At 38.6% G+C, this 22,810-nt stretch overlaps 1 protein-coding gene across 5 annotated transcripts in view; it reads left to right on the top strand.

The window, feature by feature from the left end:
- Positions 1 to 21,860, top strand: part of NPHP1 (nephrocystin 1) — a 64,967-nt gene extending 43,107 nt beyond the window's left edge. For 4 of the 5 annotated variants that reach the window (XM_033087815.1, XM_033087816.1, XM_033087817.1 and 1 more), the window contains 4 exons: positions 12,591 to 12,703; positions 15,709 to 15,782; positions 19,103 to 19,147; positions 20,719 to 21,860. In XM_033087815.1, the coding sequence (XP_032943706.1) occupies positions 12,591 to 12,703; positions 15,709 to 15,782; positions 19,103 to 19,147; positions 20,719 to 20,991 (505 nt within the window). In that variant the 3' untranslated portion in view covers positions 20,992 to 21,860. The remainder of the gene's footprint in view (positions 1 to 12,590; positions 12,704 to 15,708; positions 15,783 to 19,102; positions 19,148 to 20,718) is intronic. The other variant, XM_033087819.1, reaches the window with a different exon arrangement.
- The last annotated feature ends 950 nt before the right edge of the window (positions 21,861 to 22,810 follow it).

Consider the following 22,810-nt stretch of genomic DNA (forward strand, 5'->3'; position numbering starts at 1 on the left):
AGATATGCCAAGATAAGAATTTTAGCAGGTTTGGAAAGAGGTGATTTCTAATTTTGTATATCAAATGCTATATATGAATATAAGTGTCTTGCATTTTTGGATATTTCTAGAAATGCAGGGGTTAGGAAGTGGTTAAGGATACTTATTTAAATTCCATGAAACAAATTACCCATGGGGGTCCATTGCTTCCTGCACCATCATAGTAGGAGTCACATTCATTCTGTTCTCTGTCAACAGGCTAAAAGCCTGTCATCTTTGTGATTCATTTCTTTTTCTTGCAAAATTCTCATTCTCGAAATGACAATACAGGATTAAGATACTAAAGTCTCTTTTTAAACTTTTGGTAGTTTTTCTTAGCCCAAAGACGTATTCCTTTTTGATAGAGGACATTGTTTTCAAAGGTTTCTGAGATTTTCTGTGTGGTGTTACTTCATGCTTAGTGACAAAGTTCATACATTTCTGAAAATAATATTTAGAAAATGTATATTTAGAATGATTCAAAACATTTTCTTGAGTATCTTCTAAGGTTGACTCTTGTGCTCAACATATTCCCAGTAAGTATTTAGTGTGTGTCATGTGTCAGGATTTTAAAGCACTCACTTGTTGTGTTTCCAGATTATTATTGAAATTTCAGTATTGAAATTTTGTTTCTTTATTTTTAGTCTTAAGTATTTTCTTCTTTATGATGCTATTGTAAATGGAATTGTTTTAATTTTCTTTCCAAATTGTTCATTGTTAGTATATAGAAACATGATTGATTTTTGTATGTTGATTTTTTATCCTGAAACTTTGCTGAATTTATTAGTTCTAACAGTTTTGTTTGGTGTTTTTTTTTTGGTGGCATCTTTAGGTTTTTCTACATACAAGGTCATGTTGTATATGGAGAGATGATTTTATTTCTTCCTTCCAATTTGGATGCATAGTATTCCTTTTTCTTGCCTGAGTGCTGTGGCTAGGACTTCCACTGATATGTTGAATAAAAGTGGTGAAAGAAGAAATCATTTTCTTGGTCCTGATCTTAGACAAAAAGCTTTCAATCTTTCACCATTAAATGAGAATGTTAGCTGTGGGATTTTCATATATGACCTTTATTATGTTAGCTATTTTCCTTCTATTCCTAGTTTGTTGAATGTTTTTATTATGAAAAAGTATTGAATTTTGTTAAATGCTTTTTTGGCATCAATTGAAAAGGTCATGTGGGTTTTTTTCCATCATTCTGTTAATGTAGTATAATATATTGATTGACTTTTTTATGTTGAATCATCCATGCATTCCAGGAATAAATCCTACATGATCATAATGTATAAACCTTTTAATATGTTGTTGAATTCAGTTTGCTAGTATTTTGTTGGAGATTTTTGCATCTGTGTTCATTAGAGATATAGGTCTGTCTTTTTCTTGTAGTGTGTTTGTCTGGCTTTGGTATCAGGGTAATGCTGGCTTCATAGAATCAGTTGGGAATTGTTCCCTCCTCTTCTACTTTTTTGGAAAAGTTTGAGAAAGATTGCTTCTTCTTTAAATGTTTAATAGAAATCACCAGTGAAGCCATCAGGTGCAAGACTTTACTTTGTTGGTAGATTTTTGATTACTGATTCAATCTCCTTACCAGTAATAATAGGTCTATTCAGATTTTTCTATTAATTTGTGATTTAGTCTTAATAGGTTTTTGTGTTTCCAGGAATTCGTCCATTTCATCTAGATAAGCCAATTTTTTCACTTGCAATTGTTCATGGTACTCTTTTATAATCATTTTTATTTCTGTAGAATACAAGCTGTATCCTTATTTTCACTTCTGATTTTGGTAATTTGAGTCTTTTCTCATTTTTTCTTAGTCCATCTAGCTAAGGTTTGTCAATTTGGTGATCTTTTCAAAGAACTACTTTTGGTTTCATTGCTTTTCTCTATTGTTTCTCTAGTCTCTATTTCATTTATCTCTTCTCTAATCTTTGTTATTTCCTTCCTTGTAGCTTTGGGTTGTGTTTGTTCCTCTTTTTTTCTAGTTCCTTATATTATAAGGTTAGGTTGTTGATTTGAGATCATTCTTATTTTTTTATTATTTATTTATTTTTTAAATTTATTGGGGTGACAATTGTTAATAAAATTACATAGATTTCAGGTGTGCAATTCTGTATCACATCATCTATAAATTACATTGTGTGTTCACCACCCAGAGTCAGTTCTCCTTCCATCACCATATATTTGATCCCCCTTACCCTCTGGTAACCACTAAATTACGTTCCCCAGATTAATTTTCAAACCCCGTGGCCATCCTGTGGTCACCGACTGCCCTCCAATCCCCTCACGCTCCCCCCACCCCCACACCCCCTGCCCATCTAACAACCCTCAGTTTTTCCTCTTTGTCTCCAAAACTGTTTCTGATTAGTTCATTCACTTATTCTTTTCTTTAGATTCCGCATATAAGTGAGATCATATGGTACTTATCTTTCTCTGTCTGACTTATTTCACTTAACATAATGTTCTCTAGGTCCATCCATGTTGTTGCAAATGGTAAGATTTCTTTCTTCTTTATGGCTGCGTAATACTCCATTGTATAAATGTACCACAGTTTCTTAATCCAGTCATCTACCGATGGGCATTTCGGTTGTTTCCATGTCTTAGCTATTGTGTATAACTGCTGCAATAAACATAGGACTGCATAAAGATTTTTGAATTGGAGTTATGGATTTCTCCGGATAGATACCTACGAGTGGAATTACTGGATCATAGGGTAGTTCCATTTTCAGATTTTTGAGATACCTCCATACTGTTTTCCATAGTGGCTACACCAATCTGGAATCCCACCAACAGTGCACAAGCGTTCCCTTTTCTCCACATCCGCGCCAGCACTTGTTGTTTGTTGATTTATTGATGATAGCCATTTTGACTGGGGTGAGGTGGTATCTCATTGTGGTTTTTATTTGCATTTCTCTGATGGTTAGTGAGGTTGAGCATTTCTTCATATGTCTGTTTGCCATCTGTATGTCCTTTTTAGAAAAATGTCTCTTCAAGTCCTCTGCCCAATTTTAAATTGGGTCGTTTGTTTTTTTGGAGTTGAGTCGAGTGAGTTTTTCATAGAATTGTGATATTAATCCCTTATCAGATATATCATTGGCAAATATCTTTTCCCATTCAGTAGGATCCCTTTTTGTTTTATTGATGGTTTCCTTTGCTGTGAAAAAACTTTTTAGTTTGATATAATCCCACATGTTTATTTTTTCTCTTAGTTCCCTCGAGCGAGGGGATATATCAGTAAAAATCTTACTCCGGGTAATGTCTGAGAAGTTTCTTCCTATATTTTCTTCTAGGTATTTTATGGTTTCAGATCTTACATTTAGGTCTTTAAGCCATTTTGAATTTATTTTTGTATATGGTGTAAGGAGGTGGTCCAGCTTCATTTTTTTGCATGTGTCTGTCCAGGTTTCCCAGCACCATTTATTGAATAGACTGTCTTTACCCCATCGTACATTCATGCTTCCATTGTCGTAGATTAAATGGCCATATAGGCGTGGATTTATTTCTGGACTCTCTATTCTGTTCCATTGATCTATGTGTCTGTTTTTATGCCAGTACCATGCTGTTTTGATTACTGTAGCCTTGTAGTATAATTTGAAGTCAGGTATTGTTATACCTCCCACTTTGTTCTTATTTCTCAAGATTGCCTTTGCTATTCGGGGTCTTTTATGGTCCCATATAAATTTTAGGATTATATGTTCTATTTCTGTGAAAAACGACGTTGGTAGTTTGATAGGAATTGCGATGAATATGTATATTGCCTTAGGCAGTATGGACATTTTAACTATATTAATTCTTCCTATCCATGAAAATGATATGTGTTTCCATCTATTTATATCTTCCTTCATTCCTTTCTTCAGTGCCTTAGAATTTTCTGAGTAGAGATCTTTTACTTCTTTGGTTAAATTTATTCCCAGGTATTTTATAGTCTTTGGAGCGATTGTAAATGGGATTGTTTTTTTTAATTTCTCCTTCTGATGTTTTATTATTGGTATATACAAATGCAACTGATTTCTGAATATTAATTTTGTATCCTGCTACTTTACTAAATTCATCTATCAGCTCCAACAGCTTCTTGGTGGAGTCTTTAGGGTTCTCTATATACAGTATCATATCATCTGCATACAATGATAATTTTACTTCCTCCTTACCAATTTGGATGCATTTTATTGCTTTTTCTTGTCTGATTGCTGTGGCTAGAACTTCCAGCACTATGTTGAATAGAAGCGGAGATAGTGGGCAACCTTGCCTTGTTCCTGATCTTAGGGGGAATAGTTTTAGCTTTTCCCCATTGAGTATGATGTTAGCTGTGGGTTTGTCATATATGGCCTTTATTATGTTGAGATATGATCCCTCTATTCCCACTTTCTTAAGGGTTTTTATCATAAATGGCTGCTGGATTTTATCAAATGCTTTTTCTGCATCTATTGATATGATCATGTGACTTTTATTTTTCATTTTGTTAATGTGGTGTATCACATTAATTGATTTGCGGATGTTGAACCACCCTTGCATACCAGGGATGAATCCCAATTGATCATGGTATATAATTTTTTTAATGTATTGCTGAATTCTGTTCGCTAATATTGTGTTGAGGATTTTTGCATCTAAGTTCATTAGAGATATGGCCTGTAGTTTTCTTTTTTTGTGGTGTCTTTGTCTGATTTTGGGATCAGGGTGATAGTGGCTTCGTAAAAAGTGTTTGGGAGTCTTCCTTCCTTCTGGATTTTTTGGAAGAGCTTGAGGAGAATAGGTGATAATTCTTTTTTGAACGTTTTGTAAAATTCACCTGTAAAGCCATCTGGTCCAGGGGTTTTGTTTGTTGGGAGATTGTTGATTACTGATTCAGTTTCCCTGGTGGTAATCAGTCTATTCAGGTTTTCTGTTTCTTCTTGAGTTAGCCTTGGAAGGTTGTACGCCTCTAGAAAATTGTCTATTTCTTCCAGATTGTCAAATTTGTTGGCATATAGTTGCTCATAGTAATTTCTTAAAACTTTTTGTATTTCTGCGGTGTCCGTTGTCACTTCTCCGCTTTCATTTCTGATTTTATTAATTTGGGTCCTCTCTCTCTTTTTTTTAATGAGTCTGGCTAAAGGTTTGTCAATTTTCTTTATCTTCTCTAAGAACCAACTCTTGGATTCATTGATCTTTTGTATTGTTTTTCTGGTTTCTATTTCATTTATTTCTGCTCTGATCTTTATTATCTCCTTCCTTTTGCTCCCTTTTGGCTTATTTCGCTGTTCTTTTTCCAGATCCCTTAAGTGTGAAGATAAACTGTTGATTAGTGATGTTTCTTGTTTCTTTAGGTAGGCCTGCAATGCTATGAATTTCCCTCTTAGGACTGCTTTCGCGGCATCCCATAGATTTTGGGTCGTCGTGTTTTCATTTTCGTTTGTCTCGAGATATCTTTTGATTTCTTCCTTGATCTCCTGCTTGACCCATTCATTGTTTAGTAATAAGTTATTCAGCCTCCATGAATTGGTGTGTCTTCCAGTTTTTTCCTGTAGTTCATTTCTAATTTCATAGCATTGTGATCAGAGAAGACAATTGGTATGATTTCAATTTTCTTAAATTTATCAAGACTTGTTTTGTGGACTAACATATGGTCTATCTTGGAACATGTTCCATGTGCGCTTGAGAAAAGCGTGTATTTTGCAGCATTGGGGTGAAATGTTCTGAAAATATCGATTAAATCCAAGTGGTCCAATGTATCATTTAAGGCTGTTGTTTCCATATTGATTTTCTGTCTGGAAGACCTGTCCCTTGTTGTCAGAGGTGTGTTGAAGTCCCCTACTATGATAGTGTTACTGTTGATCTCTGTCTTTATGTCAGTCAGTACCTGTTTTATATATTTAGGTGCTCCTATGTTGGGTGCATAGATGTTTACTAGGGTTATGTCCTCTTGTCGGATCGATCCCTTTATTATTATATAGTGCCCATCTTTATCTTTTAATATGTTCTTCATTTTAAAGTCAATTTTGTCAGATATAAGGATTGCAACTCCAGCTTTTTTCTCGTTTCCATTTGCATGAAATATCTTACTCCAACCCTTCACTTTCAGCCTGTGTGTGTCTTTTGTTCTGAGGTGAGTCTCTTGTATACAGCATATACAAGGGTCTTGCTTTCTTATCCAGTCAGCCACCCTATGTCTCTTGATTGGAGCATTTAATCCGTTTACATTTAAAGTGATTATTGATAGGTACATAGTTATTGCCATTTTTAAATTTGTAGTTAGGTTGTTTTGATCTTTGTTCTATTTACAGAAGTCCTTTTAGTATTTCTTGCAATGCTGGCTTGGTGGTCATAAATTCCTTTAGCTTATTCTTTTCTGGGAAGCTCTTTATCTCTCCATCAACTTTAAATGATAGCCTTGCTGGATAAAGCAATCTAGGTTGTAGGCCTTTGTTTTCCATCACTTTGAGTATCTCCTGCCACTCCCTCCTGGCCTTCAATGTTTCTGTAGAAAAATCATTTGATAGTCTTATGGGAGTTCCCTTGTATGTAACCCTCTGTCTTTCTCTTGCTGCTTTTAGGATTCTCTCTTTGTCTTTAAGCTTTGCCATTTTAACTATAATGTGTCTTGGTGTGGACCTGTTTGGGTTTATCCTGGTTGGAACTCTCTGCACTTCCTGGGCTTGTATGTTGGTTTCCTTCATCAGGTTGGGGAAGTTTTCAGACATTATTACTTCAAATATGTTTTCAATCCCTTGCTTCCTCTCTTCACCTTCTGGTATTCCTATGATGCGCATGTTGTTGCGCTTGATGTTATCCCAGAGGTCTCTTAAGCCATCCTCATTGTTTTTTATTCTTTTTTCTTTCTGTTGTTCCGTTTGGGTAATCTCTGCTACCTTGTCTTCTAAGTCGCTGATTTGATCCTCTGCTTCATCTAACCTGCTGGTAATTCCTTCAAGTGAGTTCTTAATTTCGGTAATTGTGTTCTTTAGTTCTAACTGGTTGTTCGTTATGATTTCTACATCCTTCTTTATGTCTTCTCTAAGCTCCTTAAACATTCTTATCAGCATTATTCTGAACTCTGTCTCTGAAAGGTTGGTTACGTCTGCTTCATTTGGTTCCAGTTGTGGAGGCTTCTTCTGTTCTTTTATTTGGGACGTGTATCTTTGTTTCCCCATTCTGGCTGACTCTCTGTGTTTATTTTGATATATTGGGTAGATCCCCTAGAGTTCTTAGTTCTTGCTAGGTTATCTTATGTAGTATGTGTCCTTTATATTTGACTCGCACCACGTCGTCCTTCTCCTCTGCGTGTGCTCCAAAGGTGACTCTTGTGTTGTGCACACTGTCCCGTTCAAGAAGATCTTTAATTGCTTTTTGCTTGTGAGTAGGTGGGGTTAACTCCTGGGCTGACCCGTTGTGAGACTTGGCTCTGCCCCCCGCAGGGCGCTCTGCTGCGTGAGGGTTGACCACCCAAATGTGCTTTGGCCTCTATGGGCTCCAGTGCCTGCAGAGAACCCCCTGCAGGTCAAACCCGGCAGCACTCCGGTTTAGTCTGGAGTTGGCCCCTGGATATGCTGAATCCCGTGCCTCTCAAGCTGGGCCCCGGCAGGGCAGTTTCAGAACAAAGCAAATCACCAAGCACAACAGCAACAACAACAACAAAGAAAAAAATCAAATACATTCACATGCAAAAACACCCGATAACCCCCACTCGACACAGGCAAAGATATGAAAGATATAAAGACAAAGCAAAACAAAACAAAACAAAGCAAAACAAAAAGCAGCGACAGTCTCGGCCTAAGCCCACCAAGCAATGTCCAGGTTGTCCTCTGCTGTACCAAAGAGCCCCCTGCTTATTGCGCAGGCAGAGCCGGTCACCTGGTACCCAGAGTGACTTTGGGACTGTAGACTTAAATGCGTGGGCCTGAGGGGTCTGGATGATAGTTTTTACAAAGTCAGTGCAGTTTCTGCCCTTGCCTGCACATATGCACACTGAGAGTAGCACCACCAGCCCCGTGTCCAGTATTCCTTAGTCTTAGGGCACTTCTTCAGTGTGTGTGTGTATGGGGGGGTCCGGGCGGGAGATTTCTGATCTGCTGAAAGCCCAGAGCTGCGCCTGCCTTACTGCTGATCTCTGGGTGTGTCTCTGCAGTTGCACTTGCCCTGCCCTAGGCAGGCCAGAAAGGGTGGGGGCTGGGGATGGAGAGGTCTTCTCTCTCCCAGCCCAGCCGCACGTGTCACCCTCTTCCCGCAGGCCAGAAAAGGTGGTGGCTGGGGGTGGGAGAGTCTCTTCTCTCCTAGCCCAGCCAAAATCACACACTTCCCAGTCTCTTCCCTGGGTCAGGACTGCCTGTCAGGCTTCCCAGAGCCTGAGCACTACTATGGCTCTTCTGTAATCTGACACTACTCCTCAGTTCAGGGGCCAGTTTAAGTCTCTGGAAGGGCGGGGTAGATTTGGAAGAGCTGGGCAGGGGAGGGGTCCAGGTATGGAGTCTTGTTCTTTGTCCGCCCCAGGGCCCACTAGCCACCCTCCCGGCGGGAGAAATCAGCCGTGGGACGCAGGGAAAGAGCCCACCTCCTGGTCTCTGTGCTCTCCGTTCCGCCCTGGGATCCTGTGGGTGCCCGGAACTGCGGGTGCCACCGCGGGTTTTCGCCGCCGCCGCCGGCTGAGACTCCGCTGCGGGCTGGGATTTCGCTGCCGCCACCGGCCGCGTGTTTTCACTCCGCTCCCTTCCTTCCTTCCCCTGCTCGCCCAATTAGCGCACCTTCAAGTAATCCTTAGCTTCAAGTAATCCACGAGTCTCTTAGCTGTTCTGTGTGATGAGCAAAGAGTTCTTTGATGGGTTATAGGTCCTGTTTGTAATAAGATCCGGAGGAGAACTCAGAAAGTGTGCCCTGCTGCCGCCATTCCTATGACGTCACTCCCATTCTTATTTTTTAATGTAAGCATATATAGCTTTACATTTCCATTTTTTTATTTTTAAAGTTTATTGGGGTGACATTGGTTAGTAAAGTTACATAGGTTTCAAGTGTACAATTCTGTAACACATAATTTATATATCACATTGTGTGTTCACCACCCAGAGTCAGTTCTTCCATCACCATATATTTGACCCCATTTAGGACCTGAATAGACATTTCTCCAAAGAGGACATACAGATGGCCAATAGACATAAGAAAAGATGCTCAACATCACTAATCATCAGAGAAATGCAAATAAAAACCACAGTGAGATATCACCTCACACCAGTTAGAATGTCTATCATGAACAAGACAAATAATAACAAGTGTTGGAGATGCTGTGAAGAAAAAGGAACCCTTATATACTGTTGGTGGAAATACAGATTGGTGAAAGCTGCTATGGAAGGCAGTGTGGAGGTTCCTCAAAAAATTAAGAATAGAATTACCATATGACCCAACAATCCTTCTCCTGGGTATTTACCCCAAAAATTTGAAAACGTTTATCCATAAAAATACAAGGTATGACAATTAAGTTCACAAACTTGTTGCAGCGATATTGCTAACCTTTTTTTGATATCAGAGGGATTATTCATTATGAATTTGTACCAACTGGACAAATGGTTAACCAAGTTTACTATTTAGAAGTGCTCAAAGGGCTACATGAAAAAGTTAGATGACCTGAACTTTTCACCAACAATTTCATGGCTCTTGCATCACGACAATGCACCAGCTCACACAGCACTGTTTGTGAGGGAGATTTTAGCCAGTAAACAAATAACTGTATTGGAACACCCTCCCTATTCACCTGATTTGGCCTCCAATGATTTCTTTTTTTTTCTTTTTTAAAACTTTTTATTTATTTTTAAGTGTGTTTTTCCAGGACCCATCAGCTCCAAGTCAAGCAGTTTTTTCAATCTAGTTGTGGAGGGTGCAGCTCACAGTGGCCCATGTGGGGATCGAACTGGCAACCTTGTTGTTAAGAGCACCGTGCTCTAACAACTGAGCTAACTGACTGCCCCGATGACATCTTTTTTTTTTTAATTTTTATTGGGGAATATTGGGGAACAGTGTGCCCTTCCAGGGCCCATCAGCTCCATGTGAAGTCATTGTTTTCAATATAGATGTGGGGTCACAGCTCAGCTCCAAGTCAAGTCGTTGTTTTCAAGCTAGTTGTGGAGGGCACAGCTCACTGACCCATGTGGGAATTGAACCGGCGACCTTGGTGTTATGAACACTGCGCTCCAACCACTGAGCAAACCGTCCACCCACTGGTGACCCAGCTCCAAGCTTAAGCTGCCACTTCTTACTGGCCCATGGCAGAATCAAGCCGGTGACCTTGGTATTATGAGCACTGCGCTCCAATCACTGAGCCAACCGTCCTCCCCAATAACTTCTTTCTTTACCCAAAGATAAAGGAAATATTGAAAGGAAGACATTTTGATGACATTCAGAACATCAAGGGTAATACGACGACAGCTCTGATGGCCATTCCAGAAAAAGAGTTCCAAAATTGCTTTGAAGGGTGGACTAGGTGCTGGTGTCAGTGCATAGCTTCCCACGAGGAGTACTTCAAAGGTGACTTAGTGATATTCAGCAATGAGGTGTGTGGCACTTTTTCTAGGATGAGTTCATGAACTTAATTGGCCGACCTCGTGTATGTGCTCCGATGTTCATTGCAGCTTTATTTATGGTGGCCACGACATGGAGACAGCCAGTGTCCTTCGATAGATGATTGGCTAAAGAAGATGTGGTATCCAATGTACCCAATGTACCCAATGGGATACTACTCTGCCATAAGAAAAGATGAAATAGTGCCATTTATGACAACATGGATGGATCTTGAGATTATTATGCTAAGCGAAATAAGTCACACAGAAAAAGTCACGAACCATATGATTTCACTGATATGTGGTAGATGAGGGTATACGCTTCCCTTTTAACACTGCTTTCACTGTGTCCCATAAGTTTAGGTATGTTGTGTTTTCTTTTTCATTTATCTATAAGTATTTTGTAATTTTCCTGGTGATTTCTTTTTTGATCCATTGGTTGTTTAAGAGTGGTGTGTAATCTCCACATATTTGTGAATTTTCCAGTTTTCCTTCTGCTACAGATTTCTACTTTCATTCCACTGTGATCAGAAAAGATACTTTGTATGAATTTAATCTATTAAATCTATTAAGATTTGTATTGTGATCTATCTAACATATGGTCTATCCCAGAGAATGTTCTATGTACATTTGAGGAAAATGTGTATTCTGCTGTTGTTGGCAGAGTAGTGTTGTATATGTCTGTTAGCTACAATTGGTCTACAGTGTTGTTGAAGTCCTCTATATCTTTATTAATATTCTGCCTTGCTGTTCTATCCCTTAATGAAAATGGGATATTGAATGAAGTCTCCTATTATTATTGCAGATATACTTCTCTCTTCAATTTGTCAATGTTTGCTTCATATACTTCGGAGTTCTAATGTTTGGTGCATATATGTTTATAATTTTATAACCTCTTGGTGAATTGACCCTTTTCTCATTATAAAATATCCCTTTTTTTGTCTCTTGGAACAGTTTTTTGGAGTAAAGACTATTTTGTCTGATATTATTATTAGCCATCCCCACTCTCTTTTGCTTACTATTTGCATGAAATATCTTTGTCCATGCCTTTATTTTCAACCTATCTGTCCTTAGATCTAAAGTTAGTCTTTTGTAGGTAGTATATAGTTGGATCCTGTCATCCATTCTGCTAATCTATGCATTTTGATTGGGGAGTTTAATCCATTTACATTTAAAGTAATTATTGATAGGGTAAGACTATTGCCATTTTGTTATTTGTATTCTATATGTCTCATAGATTTTTTTGGTTTGTCATTCCCTCCTTTATTGCCTTCTTTTGTGCTTGATTTTTTTTTATATACCCTTTTCATTTCCTTTTGTGTATATTCTGTAGACTTTTTTCGTTTTAATTGCTATGGGGATTACATACAGTATCCTAAAGTTATAATGATCTATTTTAAACTGATACTAACTTAACTTCAATACTGAAATTTATTTTCTGTTTTTGAGCCCTTACTGTGTACCAGGTATTGCATTAAGCACTCCACACTTACCTCATTTAAATTCTTTTAGTAACCCTCTAAAATGCAGGTATTACATTCTACAATTGCATTCTACAATTGAGGGAACCAAAACACAAGGAGAATAATTAACCCAAAGTTGCATAGTTAGGAAGTAGCAAAGTCAGAATTCAGTCCGGATGTGCCACACCCTCCCATGTTCCACCCAGCACCATGAATGGTCTGAACTTACATTTCCTCTGCAGGTAGGGTGGCCACATGGCTTTGATAAAACTTGTAGCTTTCTTTCCAAAATATGTGATTGATGACTTTTCTTTTTTATTTGACATTTAACATGGGTATATGTGCTAAAATGGAAGCACAGGAATGGCGACAGAGTTGAGACTTGAAAGTGCTCACATAACTTAAAAATGTAAGTTATCTGAAGTTTAATGTGACCTACTTAGAGTGGAAATTTTCCTTATAATTGTCACACTTTTTCCAATAATGAAACAAAACTTGAAACTGTTCATTAAAGTAATAAACATACATTTAGAAAACAGTGTGTGTTGGATTGTAGAGGATTGTTTAACGAATACTATTTTTTCTTCTTTAATAGTCTACTGCCAGAAATATTAATTGGAAGTATGTGCTGCATTCAGTTGTTGATATTTTATCGTCAAATTCTTGGAGATGTACTCCTGAAAGGCAGGATGAGCATGCAAAGTGCTGGTAAGAGGTCTTTGCATTTTCCTTTTGTATAATAACACATCATGTTTGAGGAAATATAACTTATGTCAGCCTATATCTTATGCTTCTAAAGGTGACATTTGAAATGAGATTTTTAAAATATCATCAAAGTCAATAAATTACTGCAGATGCAAGGATACACACTGAGCTCAGTGTGTATCCTGTGTGAGGTCGGTATGTATTTAATTATTTACAATATACATATTTTCACATTTCAAATTCTAGAGATTTGAGATCCTAAATTTCAGACATAATCGTATTTTCCCTTAATGTCTGAATAATCTGTTTTTACCATGTGTTTGGTATGCACGTCATCTTTTTGGGAAGAAACTGAAATCACCTAAGATAACTGGTTCTTAATGCACGAGGTTTAAATATCAATGGATTAGTTAAAAATAGGTGAATCCAGATAAAAGATATTCAATAGTTCTGTGTACTATTTTTACTCTTGCTACTTTTTTTTAAACTTGAATTTTTTTCTCAAGTAAATTGTTAAAAAAAAATTTATTTTAATTAATCAATTGTCACACATGATTGAACTTGCAAAGAGGAGTGCATGTGTTATACAAACTGCCTCCATAAAGTTTAACTTTATTGGACATTCTTTGAATTCAATAAATCAATAAGCAGGTATGTATTGAGTGCCCACCATATGCCAGACATTGTGAGGTAGGCACGGTCATCCCTACCCTAGTGGAATGACAGACCTGAAACACAAAATTACATGAGTTAATTCCTTTTCACCTTTTAAAATAAGTGTTCTGAAGGAAAATACACAATGAAAGCATACAGTAGGAAGAGCTGAATTAACGTGTAGCGTGAGAGAAGCCTTCTCTGCAGAGAGAGGAGGTAGAGATATTTGGGAGGTGGGTAGCGGGGGCAAGTCTTTCTGGATAGAGAGACCAGCATGTCTGAAGACCCAAGGCAAGAAAATTCACGTGTGCTGGAGGGATTGAAATTGAAAGGAGGCCAGTGTGGCTAGAGCAGAAGGAGTGAGAGGGAGAGCCCTGTGATGGTTTAGCACTCTGTGGACAAGTAGAGTTCATGGTTAGACAGGAGTCCTCTCCCAGTGACTTACCATCTGGATAGGTAAGTAGAAATGGAACTCAAAGTCACAGAAGCACAGACATTTCTCAAGGAGTAATTATAACTTGAAGAGAATGACCATTAAGCCTTTTAATCATCACTTGCCTTTGAATTTATTTCAATGACTAGAAAAACTTCATGAATGACATGACTTCTTAAAGAGGATAAAGCTTACTATGAAAACAGTATGGTGGTTCCTCAAAAAATTAAAAATAGAGCTACCGTATGACCCAGCAATTCCACTCGTGGGTATTTATCCAAAGAAATCCAAAATACTAATTCAAAAAATACATGCACCCCTATGTTTATTGCAGCACTATTCACAGTAGCCAATATGTGGAAACAACTGAAATGCCCATCATAGAGGACTGGATAAAGAATTTATGGTACATTTATACAATGGAGTGTTACTCTGCCATAAAAAAGAATGAAATCTTACCATTTGCAACAACATGGATGATCCTAGAGGATATTATGCTAAGTGAAATAAGTCAGGCTGAGAAAGACAAATGCCATATAATCTCACTTATATGTAGAATCTAAAGAACAGAATAAACAAGCAAACAAAACAGAAATACACTCAGATATACAGAGAAAAAAATGGATGGTTCCTAGATGGGAGGAGGGTTAGGGGATGGGGGAGGAAGGTGAAGGGATTAGAAAGTACAAATTGATAGTCACAAAATAGTCATGGGGATGTGAAATACAGTTTGGGGAATATAATCAATAATGTTGTAAAGATTATGTAGGATGTCAGATGGGTACTGGACTATTGGGGGGATTACTTCACAGATTGTGTAGATGCCTGACCACTGCACTGTACACCTGAAGCTGATGTAGAATAATAGTGAATGAATGTCAACTATAATTATATATATATATATATATATAATTATATATATATATATATATATATATATATATATATATATATATATATAAATATATATATATATATAATTATATAATCTGTATATATATAGATATATTCCCCCCTCATACAGGATGTAAAGGACAGCATAGGGAATGCAATCAATGGTATTGTAATAGCTGTGTACGATGTCAGAGGGGTAGTGGACACTTGGGGGTGGCTGTCACTTTGTGAGGGGTATAAACATCTAATTATTATGTTTTATACACCTGAAGCCAACTAAAAAATAAAAGTAACCTGTATTTAAAAAAATAAAAAGGATAAGTCTTATTAGTTGTCCTGTAAGTAAGAAGAACATTACTCAGAATTATTGACTTCCTTCATTTGACCCTGACCATCAGAATATGAGTAAACCTAGTAAAATCTAGAGAAAGGATTTTTCTCTATTAAGGACACAAGATCATTTCCAAAGTGTCCTTGTGCTTCCTTGCACTGGCCTTTCATGTGCAATTACCTATTGTGGAATATCGGTGTTCTCCTATATCTCCAATATTCAGACATATGGCCAGAATCACCATTTTCATCCACCACTATCCCTAGACACTAACCCCTAGACAGCAGTCTGGGGTCTTTCCCTGAGTGCTGGTAGATTGGATTCAAGCCTGAGCAGCCTTCTTTCTTCTGGTGCTTTCTGATTCCTCTTACCACATCACAGTCATAAGTCAGAAAGAGAGGTTGAAAAAAAAAGTAGAAAGAACAAAATTTTTCAGCCTTATTCTATTCTTTTCAGAGCCTCTTTACTCCCACCCTAAATGCCCTGTCTACTTGATACAAGACTTATTCCAGAATCCCCTGGAGTATGGTTGTAGGGAAAGATGGGTTGACCAGCCAGCTTTGAGTTAAAGTGTGAGAATGTGTTATCAATAAATCATGTGGCACAATTCTAATCTGAATGAATGTTTTTCTGTCTATTGCAGTAAAATTCATTGGACAAAGTTTGTATAAAATCGTTTTGGTCATTGTATTTCAGATTTTATCAGTAATCCCGTACTGGCCACCTTCCCCAAGCTCTTGGAGCAGCCTGATGTGATGGATGCACTCAGGGTGGGTAGCATGCATCATGATGGGAACCTGATGGGTTCTGGAAGCAGTTAAACATACCGCGTTAGTGAATTCTGAAAAAAACCCGCTCTTGGGTTTTTTTTCCCTGCTATTTGCATGGTGTCTCCCAATCTTTGTTCATTTTCCAGCTAACTTGGGTTCATCCTTCCTTTCTTAGCTTGAGTGTTACTTTTCCCAGACTGCCTACCCAGACCCAATAAGAAGATGGAGTGTCTGCTGCATACACTATTGCAATCTCTTGTCTGTTGTTTGACCCTTGACTTAAGACGGCCACTAATTGTGTCCTAAGAACAAAAGTCCAAAATCATTTGTTAGATAAATCAACTGAGTTCTCAGGGGAGAGTCAGGGCATGCATATCATTTTTTTAATTTAATTCAACATACTGTCTGCTGTATGAAGTAACAGCTGGTTGATCCATATGAAATCTCCAATTTTCAGCCATATTTGACCTTCAAATATGTCAGTTATATAAAGTTCAACTTAGTATATCAGGGTCAACAAATATTACAAGACCTGTATGCCTACAAGACAGATGCTCAGATACCACGGCAAATGCCACAGGGGAAGTATGACCCAGGTCCTTCGAGACTTAAAGAAGGCAGCAAATGAGGACCAGGAGCCTATTCCATTAAAGAAGGTCCTATGTGAGACAGACTTAATACAAGGCTGGGTCAATTTGAATTTTGACATACTGAGATGGGAGTGGAAGACATTACAGGTGGAGGGATCAGCATGAACAAACATTCTGGGGTAGGAAGGACTGGAGAGTGTTTTTGAGCAGAGCAGTGATCCACTGTGGCATGTCGGTGAGTGTCGTCAGTAGATAGGCATGGCCAGTGTGAGTCTCATGTCCGGGAGAAGAGGGCAAGAGGTTGTGGGTGATCCGTGAAGGTTTTGCTTCAGGGAAACTTCTGACAGCCCAGAGAGGTAGAAAGCACACATGCAGGAAGAAGGTGAGCTGTGTTAGAAGGTGACTCCTGTTGGTAAGGAGGGAGGTCATATGGGTCTCACAGAGAAATGGAAGATTCTTATGAGACTTTGAAACTGATTTCATCTACTGGTTTGATTGGAGTGGAGAGTGTCAACAGAACAATAAAATTTGCAGCAAAAACACTTAAAAAAATGTTTATGGCACACGATTACCCATAATTTCAGATAAATTCATTTGGCACTATAGCTAGATAATGCAGAATTTCTCTTTCTTCCCTTATAAAGTCATTAGTATTATAATATTTATTCATTATACAGAGCATAGATACACTGATTCATTCAACAAAGATTTCACAAGAGCCCACTGTGGCTGAGGCACTGTGCTGGGCACTGGAATGCTTCTCTAGGTGTGTAACAAGTCACAGAATCTGGATGTTGGTGTTAGGAGGAACCTGTGGGCTAATCTAGTGTATATTCTGTATTTCCTGATAAGCTGACGGTTCAAAGAAGTGTCATGACCTGTCTTGCCATGGAGTTCAACAGTGGCCAGGCCAGGCTTCACTGCATTTCAGTTCTGGGTGTATCCAGCTATACGAGAGGTTCTTCAACTTCACATATATTATTAGAAAGAAAAGAAAAGCCCTTTTGTGGTACAAGTCTATTTAAATATATATACTTATATTTGTGTATCTGCCTATGAAAAGATCTGGGAGAATAGACTCTGGAAAGGTAACAGTGCTTACATCTGGATTTCATGGGTTATTTTTTCTGTATTTTCTTAATTTTTCCACAGTGAATTATTTGTATAATGAATGATAAAATTTAAAAAGTGGTTTGTTCCTTTTTGAGCCTTCACTTGGTGGCACCCTGTATGACCTAAGCCAGGCTGTGCAGCGATAGCTTTCAGGTTTCTCTCTCGCTCATGGCACCTTCCAGCATGGATCAATGGAAGGCCCTGCTCCATAATCACCCAAGGCCACAGGCTGGTAGCTGTCATCTGACTCCGTCTACTGGCTCCGTCGCTAGTTGCCCCTCAGAAAGAGAGAATGGAGAACTGTCCTTGGGCTTCCCACTGCCTGTGCCCTGAGGAAGCATAGACCAGGACCAGTCACGTGGCTCCACTAAATTTCAAGGGAGCTGGAAAGTAGAGTCTTCTGTTTGTTCCAGAGGAAGGAGAAGTGATCTGGGTACATAGTAGACCTTCCTTCCCACATGCTTTCTCTGTTCCCTGTTGAGTTACAGTAAGTGAAACACCTGACTACTTGCTGGTAACTCAGTGAAAAGTGAGGTGGGACCTTGACACTTAACTAATGAACAATGGGCAAATGTTACCAGCCGGTAAGTCTAAACTTGCTGAGTGATATTTGTGTTAAGCCAGATTCCTTTTGAAGTTTACATTATGAGGTGTGTGAGTCTCGTAGTGTTAACTCAGCTAAGTTCAGTTTGTTGGTTGTGCTTCGGTGATAATGATAGCCTGTACAGTGGAACACTCTGCTCTCTAAGGGTACTCTTCAAACACTCCAGGATCCCTAGGTACAGCAGTCAGTAGGTGGAGGAACACATCCCCTAAGGCAGCTCTTCCCAGGAGTACCTGTGAATATCCAGGATGTGGCTTGTGAGGGGCACAGCGGTGCTCTCTTGGTGGGAAACTTCTCCTTTATTTTGTGGAGAATCTCTGTCTTGGTGCCATATGTCATATTCATGCTCTGGCCTTCCTATTGAGAATGGGTTCCATGGAACCCATGAAATCAGGAGGCGCCAATAAGCACAACCTGAGGCCCGGGAATGAGCAACTGAGAGCCTGGGCAACCCCGTCACTTACAGTACATGGAATTGGTACCATGAACCTTCAACTCAGACTTCTGTGGGTTTAATGGAACTCTGGGTTTTTCTTTGTTTAAAGAAGAATTGGTGAAGCCTCATGGATACGTTGAGAATCTTTACCTCAAAGCTGTACTGCATTTATGTCACCCTGACCATGTAATTATCACGGCAGACAGAACTGCAGACAAGTATGGTATTTGGCATTTTTCTATTATCATTACTGTCTTACCTTAAAAGCCTGCTAGTGTTTTATTGTTCAGGTGCTGTGTTTGTGCTGTTTGAGTATATATGTTAATGTTTCACTGATTCTATTCTTATATTAGTTTTAACTTGTAAGAAGCACAGGCTTCCGAGGCATCTTTCCCTACCTAGTCAGTCTGGTTCTGGGTCATTATCAATAGATGCCTACAGATTCAATTCTTATGGGTGTGGGTTCTGCACAGCGTTTTAAATCCCAACCATATGTTTAATTTACAGTGAAGCTGCAGAAGTGTGGTAAAGACTTGTGAACTATTGGATTAATGTAATATTTCTATTTCCTTTTTAGAGTTCATGGGCTGAGAAAGAAAGCACATTGAAAAGATCCGAGAAGGTAATACGCTTTTCCATGTGGAACTTAATACTGGTAGCAGTCAATGTGTGCTTGCACCCTCCAGTAATGCTTCTTTTTCAGCTAACACAGCCATAGTTATAATCCTTCTTAATCCATTAAACTTGTCATTATGGCTGTAGACACATTCCAAGAAGGGTCTGGGTGAACAATTCCTAATACGAAAAGAAACACATGTTCACATTTTAGATCACTGAATTTCATTTAGTTGAGTGGAAGTTTCTAAACCAAAGTCTCCCAGTTGACTATCAAATTTCTCTTATTTTAAAAATATTCCTCTAGCTCTCAAAGTCTATATGAGATAAGGAGAAGGAAAGAGAAAATTGGCCTAAACTGTATTACACATTGAAAAAGTTCATGGCTCATACTTACATTGCTGTGGAAGTATGGTCATTACAAACCAAACAGTGCCTGCATTAGGCAGTGGGCAGTGCCATGACTGCTGTAATCCAGGATTCAACAAATGTTTTCTGTGAAGGGCCAGATAGTAAATATTTTTGGCTTTGTGGACCATAAGTCTCTGTCACAATGATTCAGCTTTGCCATTGTAATGCAAAAGCAGCCATAGACAATAGGTAAACCTCTGAGCATGGCTGTGTTTCCATAAAACTATAAAAAGGCAGTGGGCCGTATTGCAACCATGGTCTGTGGTTTTCTAATTTAAAATGTTAATTATCTACAAGGAACATAGAAGAACAAACAAACTAAACACCCTAAAAATTGAGGGAAAAGTATATATATTGTATTCTTATTTGAGCTTCCCTTTGACCAATACCATCTACATTTTATTTTTGCTAAATGGGCAGGTTTAATGCTATTCTAGTATAGCTACTCTATTCTAGTAGACAAGATGCTGGGCCTGAGGCCTGTAGAAATCGCCCCCTACAATATGGTGAGCTTGGAGGGGCAGCATCTGTGTGCAGACTCCACTGTGTGTAGATTCCTCTGCCTTCAGATTGCTGTGCTCTAGGATTTCCACCACAGTTTGTCAGTGTCAAGGGTTGCTGACAGTGTTGACACTGCAGTAGTCTTGTTATCTGGGGAGGATCTGACAACAAATCCTTACTCCTGGGGTCTCCTTTCTCTGGGTTTCACACAGAACACTTGCTGCCCTTTTCTTATAACAACTTGACAATTCTCTGATGTGCTGTAAGCAAATTAAGTGGACAGAGCTAACTTCACATTGAGTTTGACTTGCATTTATTTGGACCCACAACTGTGTCACCAGAATTAGACTTCAGCACCCCATTCTATTTGATGACTCCCTCATCAAACAGACTCCCTCAGTGGGGCTTAGGAGAACACTGGTCTCAAGGAGCCACCCACAAAAGCCTGAGGGGGAACTGCTCATCTCTGCTCCATGGTGACTTTGCTTCCACTAAGAGGGGCTGTTTCCTGACTGACTGGCTGGTCCAGATCCGATGACCTACCAAGCACTATGACACCTCCACCCCACCCCCCAAATGGCTTTTAGTAAACAGAGTTCATCGAATTTAACACAACAAATAATGATGCAGATCCATTCACAGTTACTTATGGTGGTGTTTTCCTAGAGAGATGGAGAGTTCCTGAAGGCTGTGTTTCTCCTGGTTTACCATGACTGCGTGGTCCCCCTTCTCCATTCGACACTCCTGCCTCCATTCAGGTGGGCAGAAGAAGAGACTGAGGCTGCACGATGGAAAGTCATCGCTGACTTCCTGAAGCAAAACCAAGAAAACAAGGGTGCTCTCCAAGCTCTGCTGTCACCAGATGGAGTTCATGAACCTTTTGACATTTCAGAGCAGACCTATGACTTCCTGGGTGAAATAAGAAAGAAAGCAGCCTGACACTGGAGGCCTATGACCCTTAGCTTCCCACCAAATCTCAAGGATCCTCCATGATAACCTGGATAAAGTAACAGAACCAAAGTAACTCACATTTAACTTAGGCTTTACTCTTCTTTGTACAGACCAAATTCTACATGAAATATTTATCTGATAAGTTGAATATGCTTTAATACAATAAAATATGTTTTTATAAGGAATACTGTTATATCTAAATTTAAAGAGAATTTTTTTCAAAAACTAACTTTAAGTTGACTGTACCTATACATTTGTATCAAAGCAAGATTTCATCAAAAGCTGAATTTGTGGTTATTCAAGAAAGTGAAACTATAATCCGTGGAACTGGAGAGAATACTTGCAAATCATATACCTGGTAAGAGTCTGGTATCAAGAATATATAAATGTATAATTATTGCTAATAGAATTTATGTTGTGAAATGAAGGGGAAATCAGAGAAACCTCTTTGAGAAAGTTGTATTATTAATCACTTAATTCAGTCTAATTTTTATTATTATTATTAGTTTCAGGTGTACAAAACAAGGTAATAGTTAGACATTTATACCCTCACAAAGTGATAAGCCCCTCTCCCCCAATCTACTACCCCTCTGACATCATATATAGCTGTTACAGTTCCACTGTCTCTATTCCTTATGCTGTACTCCACATCCTGTGACATATGTATATTAAATGATAGTTGACATTCATTAATATTCAGCTTCACCCAGGTGTACACTGCTGTGGTCAGGCACCTGCACCATTCATGAAGTGGTCTCCCTAATAAGACAAGTGTCCATCGGATACCCTACATAATCTTTACAACATTATTGATTTTATTTCCCAAACTGACTTTTGTATCCCCATGGCAATCTTGTGGTTACCGATTGTGCTTTCTAATCCCCCCACCTTTTCCCTCATGCCCCCTGCCACCGCATCTAGCAACCCTCAGTTTTTCCTCTATATCTCTGAGACTGTTTCTGATTAGTTTGTTCATTTATTCTATCCTATAGATTCCACATATAAGTGAGATCTTTTTCCATCTGATTTATTTAAGTATAATGTTCTCTAGGTCCATCCATATCATGGCAAATGGTAAGATTTCGTTCTTCTTTATGGCCGAGTAATACTCCATTGTATAAATGTACCACAGTTTCTTAATCCAGTCATCTACTGAAGGGCCTTTTGGTTGTTTTCCATGTCTTGGCTGTTGTGAGTAGTGCTGCAATAAACATAGGGGTGCATAAATTTTTTCGAATTAGTGTTTTGGATTTCTCTGGATGGATACCTGGGAGTGGAATTACTGGGTCATAAGATAGTTCTATTTCCAGTTTTTTAAGATAACTCCATACTGATTTCCATAGTGGTTGCACCAATCTGCAAGCCCACCAGCAGTGCCTGAGAGATCCAGTTTGGGGGAATCTTCACCAGCACTTGTTGTTTGTTGATTTATTGATGATAGCCATTTTGACTGGGGTGAGGTGGTATATCACTGTGGTTTTTATTTGCATTTCTCTAATGATTAATGAGGTTGAGTATTTTTTCATATCTCTGTTTGCCATCTGTATGTCCTCTTTAAAAAAATGTCTCTTCATGTCCTCCGCCCATTTTTTAATTGGGTTTTTTGTTTTTAGGAGTTGAGTTGTATAAATTTTTTATAAATTTTGGATATTAACCCCCTATCAGATATATCATTGACAAATATCGTCTCCCATTCAGTATGATCCCTTTTTGTTTTACTGATGGTTTCCTTTGCTGTGAAAAAACTTTTTAATTTGATGTTATTTTTTTCTCTTACTTCCCTTGCCGGAGGGTATATATCAGTAAA

This window comes from Rhinolophus ferrumequinum, chromosome 19 (assembly GCF_004115265.2).
Source record: "Rhinolophus ferrumequinum isolate MPI-CBG mRhiFer1 chromosome 19, mRhiFer1_v1.p, whole genome shotgun sequence".
Lineage (NCBI taxonomy): Eukaryota > Metazoa > Chordata > Mammalia > Chiroptera > Rhinolophidae > Rhinolophus > Rhinolophus ferrumequinum.